General features: G+C 36.0%; 1 protein-coding gene across 1 annotated transcript in view; it reads right to left on the reverse strand.

Moving 5' to 3' along the window:
* Positions 1–12322, reverse strand: part of rsrc1 (arginine/serine-rich coiled-coil 1) — a 97771-nt gene extending 85449 nt beyond the window's left edge. The window contains exons 1-3 of the mRNA XM_041270335.1: positions 12222–12322; positions 10384–10555; positions 8743–8871 (exon numbers count right to left, since the gene is read on the reverse strand). Coding sequence (XP_041126269.1) covers positions 8743–8871; positions 10384–10550 — 296 coding nt within the window. The 5' untranslated portion in view covers positions 10551–10555; positions 12222–12322. The remainder of the gene's footprint in view (positions 1–8742; positions 8872–10383; positions 10556–12221) is intronic.

Below are 12322 nucleotides of genomic sequence, written 5' to 3' on the forward strand. Positions count from 1 at the left end.
CATGCAAAGACCAAAATAGTAACTAACAAAATATTAACAAATATATACTGAATGACCAAAATATTAACATTAAGAAATTTAAATAAAAACAAACATCAAAAATAAATTGCAGAAATACAAAGCTATAAAAGTTTCACCAGACATGGCGCCCACCCACCCAGCCAAGGGTTGAGCCATTTAGTATAATTCAAACATCTTCAAAGGCTCGTTAGATTCCGGTAAACCCATATGTCCAAAGACATGCAATTGTACACACAGATGCCTGGCATCACTCAGCAGAGGTACAATAATTCTCATACCAGAAATCTCAGGCTCATAAGTATCCCCTACTTGCAAAGGTCTCCAAAGCAACCTGAAATGACTTCAACTCCATTAGCACTTCAGCTAATGTCGCCTAAATCTATAAATACCTTTGCAGGTCAACCGTGAGTTACTACCCAGTGAGTGTTAATTTGCTAATTTCTTCACAGGTAATCAATTGAAATTTAAAATACAGGATCAAAACTTGTTGCACTAAATTTAACAGCTGCTCGGTTCGCATAATTGCTTTTGCCAGGGCCATCTGTACTTTGAGTGCCCACAGAGCGGCTTGAGCAAACAAGCACGCATCAGAACAAGTTTCAGTGATGTGTCTTTAATTAGCAGGTGTGCTCTTGGGCTACATGATGTTTTTTTTTTTTTTTTTTTTGTTTTTTTATACATGTATATTTATGAAGTGGTACAAGATCTGAAGACTTTCTTTAACAGCATTTTATTGTTTAAATGTGGACTGGCTATGCTGTGCACTTAAGTGATTTAGAACCTCACAACTCCAGTGTAAGAAATCATAAATGCTGAAAGAAAACAGGTGGAAAACTGTAAAGCTACAAAGAATGCAAGACACAAAACAGATACACATACCATCAGCAAAAAGGAAACTAAACTTAATTAAATATAAACTACATCTGGAATAAAGAGAAACTATTAATTTTCATTGATCCAAGGAAATGAAGTCAGTGCTTTTTGATAAGCATTAGGGCACGGAGAAAATTGTGTCTGACATAGGTGGTGAATGAGACATCCTTACATATCTCACTGTAAACTACAAATAATAAATCTGGCCCTCATGTAATCCTTATAACCACACATTGTTTGGTTTGGTATTTAACTACCGGTAACTAACAAATAAGAAAGTTGGCAAATTAAACTTCATCTTAATTTTATTTTTAAAATCTTAAATGAGGTTGATCAATTTTCAGCAGCACAGATGTTGTGAACCCCCGTGATGAGTGTTGACAGCCTAGTAAATCTTAAGGTGCTTCAAAGTATGCTTTGATTAATAACTCTTTAGACAAAATGTAGTCAAAAAGGATTATAAAAAAAAAAAACACTGAGCAGTCACGAAGTGATGACACAATTAAAATCATAAAAAATAGAAGGGGTTCATTTAAACATTTTAAAAATGAAATACCATAATTTTGCTGATTTAATGTCATTTATCTATAGCCGTGTGTATGTGTGCACACTATACAGTGTTTAATATACAAGTACTTAAAGTGAATTAAGATATATCCAAAATCAACTTAAACCAAACCACTAATCACTCACCCGCCTCTAATTTGCTTAATAAAAATAGCAGTCAATGCTGGTAATCGATTGTTGCAGTCTACTGTAGTACATTAAGCAGTGGTCAAACATGTGTTTATTATTGGATAAACATCTTTCCCACTGCTATGGCACAGTACGGTACTTCATCTCTTTTGTACTGTCATGCAGTGTTTCTGTTTTCATTTCATGGAAAACAGTACTGACTGTTGGCCTTCATATATATATTTAAAAAAAAACACATTTGCTGGCAGTATTTTGATCTTGTTTCTGTTTTTGGACATCTGTTCAGTCACTTGCTTGTCAGATATTTACTGTGTATGAGGGGGTCATTGCTGGAACAGAGCAAGCCAATGTTACTTAAGCTGTTAAAAATGAAGATTTTGTAGCAGTACAGGAGGAAATTATTTTATTTCAGAAGGACTGTGCCAATATGGAGCAACACAGTCTGTAAAACATGCAATTTTATTATAGATTTTTTTTTTTTTTTTTTTAAATAACCAAATCATAAATGGATGATGTAGCAAAAATGTGTTATTCTGCGCTCTACACCTCTGACAGAAACAGACAGGACTGTAAAAACAAGAATACATTCTAGAGACAGGAGAGACAGGAAAAAAAAAAAAAAAAAAAAGTGTTTCATTTAGTTTCAAAGTGTGGCACAACTTCTTTCAAAAAGTACATGATTTCTGTGTTATTAGTATTTTTTTTTAAATTAAATATTACATAAATAATTATAACCACATTGTTCTCCACAAAAAGCCATACCTGACATTTTAGTTTATTAGCCTACAATTTGCTTTACTGCTTTTCTGTCAAACCATCAGTATGATGTTTTTATATGAACAAAAATCACACAGATGGCTATGGTTAGGGCTCCACTAGGCAAGTATTTTGCAAGACATGCACTTAACAGGATGTCAGCTCAAGTCTACCTTAGAGCGGCTAAAAAACACAGAGATATATAGCATCTATGCTTCTATCAGACAATTCAATTCAGAAATTATTACATTTTGGGGCAGTGGGGGTTACTTTATAGAAAACAAAAAGAATAAATTACAAAAAACCCCACTGTTCCCTTTTTTTTTTACTCATTAAGCACTAGCCTTGGATACATATATAGCTGTCAGCAGTTTGAATACATATATCCCACTAACTATTAAAATCCTGTGGAAAATGTTAGTATTCGATTGGACTGCTTTCTTCCTTCTTAATGCTTAATGACTTATTCCTCAGAGACATTCTTAAAAGCTCTGAAAAATAATTTTGTCCTTGGGTAGAAAGTTTCACTCAGCGTCTATCAGGATCTCTACAGATGAATGTGCTGAAATGCAAGTCGCTGTTTAAACTAACAAATGTATGGGGCTGGCCAGAAAGTATAAGCCCCAGCATGGAATGATAATCCCAGTAATTCCAGAAGAGCTGGATATTTGGCTTTCATCAATGCTAATACGTCATAGGAAAGGACAACGATGAAAGAATATGGTATCATATGGAAATCAAACAGGGTGATAGACACAATTATTTTGCTAATTGCAAACAAACACTGTCAAGTAGCTTTAAATAAAACAAACAAATAAATAAATAAATAAATAAAGGCTAACTTTGGTCAAACTACTTCAGGTTCTGACCTCTACATAAGCAAACATTTCAAATTGTTGCCCCGCCAAACCTGATCAATGTTGCTAGCCAAGGCCAGTCTGTACCTTAAGCTTTTTCCCTTTCTCACATTGGCCCAGAGCATTATTAAATGAACACTAAAACAGCTCACTGACTACACACAGTACTGCCAATTAGAAATAATTAGACAGTCATTTTGGTAGCAAGTCTTTTTAGGTGCACATATAATGATGCAATAATGCTTATTAGACATCTCGTATGAGCTCCGCTCAAACAGTCCAAAATAATTATGTGGTAATCACAAAGCCTTGCACATCTCTGTACTTCACCTTAATGCATTTCAAAAATCCACTTCATTACCTCCAGTAATTAATCCTCCATTAATTGCAGGAAAAACCCAGTTTACTGTGCTTCGTTTCTAATTATCATCTTATAAATAGTTATGGTTCTAATTAATGTGTTCATTAGGATGAATATTTTTCTCAAAGCCTTGCTTAGAGCAAAGGGTCAGCTTTTCCCTCAGAAGCCTAACCAGCCATAAGGTGAGGCCATTTTGGATGCATTTGCTTTTATTTTACTACATTCAACCTGCTAATTGGCATTTAAAACCCAATTTGGAAGAACTTCAAGAAGCTTAAATAGAAAAAGTAGGAAGGCGAGATTAATTTTGTATTCATTTTTTTAATTCTGAGGCAAAGCTTACCTTCTAACAAACATAACTTTTAATGTGATTGTAATACATTAACTGCATAAGCAGCAGATTTTTTTTTTTAACTGCTTGACGACTAAAACCAATGTGCACTAAACCATAGAAAGATAAGCACTTAGTACAGCATTCTAGTAAAGCTGAGAAATTGTATTAATAATAGATAATAATCTATATTCAGATGTTGTTATTCAAATGATGTTTACTCCCAATGTATTACTTCCACGATTAAAAGCCCAAAAGGTTAAACCAAAACTTGACATATTTATACTGTCATGCTAGTGGTCAAGTAGAATAGACATGCTACTATTAGTTACAGCTTTACCTGCACTGATGTTTAATGATGCATTTGAATTACCATACAATGGCGGCTTTGCACATTTATCTACATGTACAAATGCAGGTCTTCTATCTTTCTATAGCATTATGTTTGTCCTCTCCAGAAATGTTACTGTGGTTAAATTGGTTTCTTTCCTTCTTTCTTTTTAAACTTTTTGAAAATGAACAATGGCATCCAAATGTTTCAAAGCAAAGAGATATTGAATTGTGAGTCCTTCTCAGTGAATCAAAAAATTAGAGGCTAAACATGTTTCAGCCTGCCAGTATATCACACTCATGTAAGTTAGTACTTACAAGCTGCATTGACCTTAACCAGTTTTTTTGCAGTAGCCACAGCGGCAACTCCCTGCCACCCAGTTGCCCCTTAATCAACCATGGCAATGGAAAGTGCTGTGTGGCTTTGATTCAGCCCACTTCATTGTGGCAGCCATTGTTAAGGATTGCAGTCCAATTCCCCCTACTGATTCCCTTTATGTTTCCTTCTATTGACTAGCCACAATAGTATAAAGAGTTCAGCCACTTTTCTCCACCACTTTTCTTTGGCTTGAGAATCAGCTGTATTAGCCCCTACTCTTGAAAGTCTGTTCCATCCTCTTACTGTTAACAAACCCAACTTTTAAAAAGTTGCAACATGACAACCTAGAGATACCATAACAAAGCCCCCCCCCCCCTCCCATCACTGGCTCTCTGTTTTACTGAGCTCTTGCCAGAAAACAAACGGCTCGTATCTGACCTTAACCTTGGAACAATATAATAAATTGGAAGAATGAGAAAAGTTCATCAGCTGTCAGATTTTTATTGTTGAATATTAAGCAAATGTGATCTATATTCAGTGCCCTCCATCACCTTTTCATGTTGCTCAGCACCTGTGGACTTTAACAGAAATTCCAAATGTGTTTCACTCGCTAAACATCTCTGACACCTGCTGTCTAATAAGGGCTAGTGTGAAGCCTAACGAAAAACAGATTTGCCCGGTTTGCCTGCACAAAGTCCTGCCCAGATAAACGATTCATCTAGGATATACATCCCTTTTCTGCTCCAGCTTGTTTCTTATCAGCAGGCTTGCGCCTTAACCTTTCAAATGTAAAATGAGGGAAAATAAAATACAACTTTAAAACAGTTTTGTTTTCGTTTTTCAAATGTTTGTTGGACTGGAGAGTAAATCGACAAATAAGCACATTTTGCTAATTCGTTAGCCTTCCTTCTGTGCCTTTCATTCTGTAGGCTTGCTAAAATCTTGATACATTTGATGTGTCTCAACCTAGCACACGGTGGGACATTATTCAACCAGCACACAAAGAAGAGTGCTTGCAGAGGGGAACTCAGACAGGTTTGTTTTTCTCACTTTGCATGAGCACTAAATATAAAATGTATTAAAAAAAGGGCCTCAAATCTCCCAATGCTTGTAAAATGGATGATCAGCGCTTGCGTTTGTTTATTTTTCTAGCCTCTCTGTCTCACAAAAAGGTTCCCCAAGAAGAATATTGAAGTTTTGTCTCAAAAACCATGTGACAGAGTTTATTCTACATTTTAACGGTTATGTCTACAAGAGCTATGAACACTTTGTTTATTTAAAACACAAAATTCTTGCTCACATACTGGTGCATAGAAACATTCTGCCAGCAGTTATAGTCAAAATCTGCTTTTTATTCCAATAAATGTGATCCTATGGGTAATCATAGAAAACTGTAAATTAAATTGTTTGTTGAATAATCTCTGACCTGGAGACTAAGCATTGAATGCTGCCTCTTTAAAATAAAATAAACAAGATAAAATTGCTGAATTACAATCATAGGCACCAAAGAAATTCAAAGGTAGTAGATGCCTTCACAGTTTAACAGGGTTAGAGGTTACACCATGGCTTGTGTCTAACCATTAAGACATTCATTAATCCCAGTGTATAAACATTCATTATTTGACAAATCGTTTTTCTCACTTATTGTATGATCCTGCAACACAGTGTTTGTTTTGCTTGTTCCTGGACAGAATGTAAATACAATATAAGGGATACTTAAAATGCTGGCTCCGAAACACAATTTCACACAAAGGAATTCAAGGGTAATATTCAAACAGGAATGGTCCTAATCTTCTCCCAGCAATATCTTCATGCCAGAGTTATTATTCTCATTTCACTGAATAATATCCATACTCCAGGGCCATTTGCCTTCTCATATTCTATATCTTGCATGCTTGCATCAAGATCCTCTTCTTCATATCCTGTCACGGTATCAATCACTGCCTCCTGTCCACTCAATACAGTTTTGATTTATCAGCCAACGTCGCTCTGGACTACATAACTCGACCCAAACCATTTTAACACGACATTGACAAATAGCACCCCGGATCACATCAACCTGTTCCATTTAGTAAACTAAGAAGCAGTAACTATGACATCCCTGCACTAATATTCCATTCGATTCCCCAGACTGGTATATTAATGAGGAGATGGTATTTGAAACGCTTCTCCCACATCACCATCTAATGTGATCAAATTAGGAAAGGGAATGATTTATTAAATTTGGTTGAGCTGAAATATTTCTTGATATTGCCATATGCACAATTTTAGAAAGTAAGCTGTTGCGTTCAATTTTTCTGCCAGTGTTATGGCTTTTGTTTTACAGGTGATTTTTTTTTTATTTTTTGTCTTGCAAAATGGAGAGCACCAAATTTAATTAGGCAAACATTCTCTTAAACTGAAACCACTGTATTTTGTAATTTGATGTAAATTTAGCCTGTTAAAGAAATTCAATGTCTATCCCATTTCTAGGGGGTAGTATGATGTATAAATAAGCATTCCTGTTAGGGCTGTATTAGAAGGTTTGTTTGTTAGCCAGGAATTCGAAGATTGTTTTAAGGTTTGTCAGACACCTTTCACGCACTGTAAAATAATAAGGTTTTCAATCAAAAAAGAACAAGTTGCTGTGGTGACGTCACCACTAAATTATGCAAATTAGTACCATCGAAAGTTCAAACCTTCCTTTGGTAATGTATTCCGAGCCGTCGAAGGTTAAAATGTACCCTTCGTTGCAGCCCTAATTCCTGTTAATCAAAACACTTCAAGAGGACTTCAGAAGACATAATGCAGTACTATTAGCATTATCAATACTTAAATGGTCAGATGCAATAACTGTTTTAATCTACTAGCATAAACAAAATATCTACCCAGCAAAAGAAAGGGAACAAACCAGTACTAACATGTACTATAATTGCCTAATGCCACCAATACAGCTTGCAGTCGTTTTTTTTTATCTTCTCTGGTCTAATGAAGATATAAAAACACTCCTTGTGATTATTGTTATCCATTTGAATGATTCGCAGAGCCGCACACAAGTATACAAGCCTTCGCATAAATTACAAAATGCGCCGTCTACAGTTCTGAAGCATTTAACAGCACACTGCAGTTTGCTGGTTAATTTGCAACGTTAATGACATTAGTTTCATTAACCATCCATGCACACAGTATTTGCATTATGATGTTATGGTTATATTTGTTATTAAAAACCAAAACTAATGAACAGAAGTAGACTGGAGGTACTTTGAATTGTTTTATGGTGGCTCTAAAATGTAATTCCCCCCCAAAAAAAGGCTGGTATGAAATTTACATTTAATATACAACAAGTGATATATGCCTAAGGTTAAATTATTCCATTACTGCAATAAGCTAGTGTAGGTTATGCTTTAGCTTTAGTATTTTGTTGTCCCAAATGTGACGTCATTTTAAACACCAGGGGTGCTGCTTTAATGCTCTGAACCTTTAATAAATGTATTTAAACAAACATCTTTTAAAACCAACAGATTTCAGGAAACTGAGGAACACAGAGGTCTAGAGCCAGAACAATATTTGTTATAAAAAGCTACTTAAAATAATTTTGTGAATTTCCATCACGGTATACATGCAGAGGACATACTGTATTCCTTAACTTCGTTTTGAACATTTTCTTAAACATATTGTGTCAGTTTGTACCCTTCCCCTATTTAACAACCCACTGTTCAGAACACACTTGTCAAGATTGTTATAGGCTCTCTCAGGTTGATGCACATGCTGCCAAAGGTATAGACTCATCAGTTCACAGTCATGGTCGATATGGCGGCACACACTGAAACCTTGCATTTAGCGTCATTTATTCAAGAAAAAAGAATTTAGGTGGTATACTGTTAGATTATGGTTACAGACAGAGCTGCTATTTCATCTTAAATTGTTAATTCTGGATTCATGGTGACTTCACTTTTTGCTTCTGAAATTCAATTTAACTTAAAATAAAGGAGCAATCCTTCTTTTAACCATAATCAAGCCATAATAACTGAAGGACAACACCCCTTGGACCGACATCTTTAGAATGCCATAAGGACTGGTGCAACTTTAGGGTACAGACTGTATTTCTGATGCCGATGACTAGTGGTCAGTGGGTTATTTGTGTGTTGCCTTTTGACCGCACAATGTACTTTATCTGGGGGACCTTGGTAGATGTTTAAAATAAAAAGACTGGCATTACCTTCTTGCTCGGCTTCTTGACCCAGATCTTCGAGACCTGCAAGCCCTTTTTCGCTCAGCAGACCTGCTCCGGCTGCTTCGTTTCTTCCTGGACTCATAGGAAGAGCTGCTGCTGGACCGCCGTCTGCGTCTAAAATATTTACGAGCTACATAGATTAATGGATGCACTTCTAATTGAGTACAGTAATTCAGGGTCACCCAAACAGCATCAATGTCTAGATTAAGAGCGAGTCATAGAACTATGTTTAGCAACTAGTCACTACTTGCAAGGTAAGCGTCTGGAGAATTTATAGGATTCTATAGGTCTTTTTGTACTGCAGTTGGTTTGCCTCTAGTTTGACTCTTTGTGTGATACATACTCTACTGTAAACTCGTTAACTCTCAAGAATTAAAATCTATTCTTAATGCAACCGTTGTAAGAGAACACAGTTTTGGAGGCTAATACAAAAATAACATTTCAAGAGTAAGAAAATGAACAAAAGTACTGGTGATTATACTAAAAGAGAAAATGTACTGTACTTAATTGATCACTGGTATCAGTGTACAATTGAGTTAATACATTACTGCAGCTATGTTTTTATGCCAAAAAGAAAAATGGTTTTCAAAGGAAAATCATAAGTGAGGGGTGAAATGAACTAAGATTGGACAGATCTCCTTTTAGACAGACTTCCTGAGACCCTTTCTGTACAACATCACAGAAAAGCACTTAAAGCTCTTCTTTTTTTGGCATGTTATGTGTATTCCTCAGTCTACCACATGATGTCCAATTAAACAGACACTAGCCTTTCGTAAATTGCATCATTTTCTTACAGCCACTGCATTAATACTTTATGTTTATTTAAATTTAGAATTCTGGTTTGGAACTATATTCTGTTTTTTTGGGGGGGTTTTTTTGATCATAAAGAATTAATAGACTTTCAGTATAAAAGATTTTAAAATCGTAAGTGAACCAAGAGATAGACAGATATATATATATATATATATATATATATATATATATATATATATATATATATATATATATATAACAACCAATGAGTAATAGGAAATAAATATGTCTTTACAGGAAAACATAAAATACTATTAATGAGTGCAATGAGGCTGTGATGCCTATTGAAAGGGTACAGCTCACTGATGATTTCATTATGCAGTGACTGTTAACAAGGTGCATTAAAAATGTAAGATGCATATCTGGGTGCATGTCTGATTGTGAGAGACAATCATTTCAAAAGCAGGCACATGTAAAATAACATTTTCTTTATCCTACTTCTCTCAACAACTAAAGCCCATGGTGGATCCGTTTTAATCTGGGTAAAAACAAAAACAGCAACTAGCAAAGGCAGTGCAAAGGCTAGGCACTTACAAGCAAATGTAAATACTGAATAAGGAGATGGGAAGACAAGCATAAGGTTAAATGGGGTTAAGCGTTTCTACACTAAAGGATCTTGTTTTCACCAAGATATAAACAGGTGGCAAAGTTCCAATTGTGCCAAATGAAGCTGTGGTTTTGTAACACAAGCTAAGCTGAGACCACCAAACACATTTCACCCAAACTCTCAGTTTTGAAAGAGCAGTTAGTGTACTAACCCATCTGGTATGGCATACATTACAAACATGGCATAAGAAAAAGCACCAACTGTACCGTCTGGTGCGTGAAGGAGACGGAGATCTTGACTTGGATTTTGTTCTCCCAGACTTTTTCCTGCTTGTTACCCTGCTTCCTGAGGAACTGCTGGAAGATCGTCGGCGATGCTTCTTTCTGCGATGGCTCCTGCTATCTTCCTCACTGTCTGATGAGTGCCGACCCATCTTTACTGTAAATTAAAACAATACTTATTTCATACAGCAAGAAAACAGCAAACAGTGCAGGTGATATCTGTATATGACCCTTAACCACAGACTGGCGTTCTGACCGAGAATCTTTCTTCTGCAACCTGTCTAACATAATTAACCATATATTAATGACAGTTTTTGTCTATAGTACAGCTTTGAATTTGTTTCCTTAGTATTACTGTGTGTACTGCTACATACTCCTTTTACTTAACTTGAATAACAGTTTTTTTTCCCCCCCCCCCCCCCCCCCCCCCCTGAATTATTGCTTAATTCCAAGCCACTGTTCTTGCTTTTTGATAACTATGTTAACTTATAACTTAAACAGAAGAGAAAGCCAATGAAATATACTGAGAAAACCTTGCCACGGTTGACTGAAAGTAACACTCACAGGAATGTAATATAGATTTGATATAGTAACATGGCAGGGATTGAAAAAAGTCAGAACCCACCCCCTGTTCCTGGCTTTCATCAACACCCCTGCAATGTCTTGGCCCTCCTCTATTTTCAATAAATATTGCCTGGTTTCTTCACCACAGAGGTGAGGTTCTATGGTGCAACAGGAATTCCGAGGGTTAAGACTACTTTTGTAAAAACCTTTAGCCAAAATAAATGTAAGAAAACCACATATTCCCATTTGCAATGTCTGCTACAGTTTTAAATGATTTATTTTATATGCACTGCAGTAACAATAATACTAGTAAATGTAACGTCTGAATACTTAAGTTTCTACAATAGATGTATGTGTTTGTGGTCCTATGTGCCCCTCTCAGAAAAGTAGAGGACAAAATAAGTTGGGAACATAATACACATCAAAGTCTTATATAAAATGAGCAATGATTTCCAAGTCATACAAAGTAGATGAAGTCCTAACTAGGAAAGCTGGCTGGCTGTGTTAACTCAGCTGTGACTGTATTATGTCTCTATCAGGTAATTTGCAGAACGCTTTACTGTTCCAAGAGTCAGAACAAACTCTACCCTGTTTCCAAGCCTCCACTTATAACAACTATTTCTACTAAAAGGTTCCTAAATGAAAAATGTGAGCGTATTCGTGAAAGCTTCAGGGTTATCCTATAACGTGCATAGAATATAAACCCCATTACATGGAAGAGTTTATTTAAAATAATTTTAAAACAAATGTCTCCCATTTATATTTGTGTTTAATTACATTCACTGTGTCTTGGAGGTAATGAATTAATTAATAAAATGTATATTTTATTGCTAGGGTCACTTTGGAATAAAGCTTTTCATGCTAACTGTGAATCCCTGTTTTATCAGGCGCGTCTTATAGAAATCAACCAGACTTCTAGCAAGCGTTTTTCTGGTATCTTTTCACTGTACCATTGCAGCAAACAATGCAGGACTAGTCAAGTAAAGACGAGACCACCACGTAAAGGATTGTATTAAATGGTTGTGAAGCACAGTCTCCTAAAACAGTGGCGCACAACACTAAGTAACGTGTGTATAAAACCGAGCCAATGTCGCGGTCGTACTGTATGAACCTCACAACATAAACAGCATCAACACCAGGCCTCACTACAGCACCATGCCGATACAGAGCGGCAACAGTCGCTATGGTTTCCCGAGACAGCATATCCTTATGGGCGCTTTATTTTAGTATTCAGAAAAAACACCTTCGACTAAACTTACCTAAATGTTTGTTTTTGTTACCCTTATCCGTACAACAAGTACTTCACGGTCTTGTTTCAAGCACAGCGCCCTGCATAGTATTTCAGACCTAACCTGCAGCT

This window comes from Polyodon spathula, chromosome 14 (assembly GCF_017654505.1).
Source record: "Polyodon spathula isolate WHYD16114869_AA chromosome 14, ASM1765450v1, whole genome shotgun sequence".
NCBI classification, from domain to species: Eukaryota; Metazoa; Chordata; class Actinopteri; order Acipenseriformes; family Polyodontidae; genus Polyodon; species Polyodon spathula.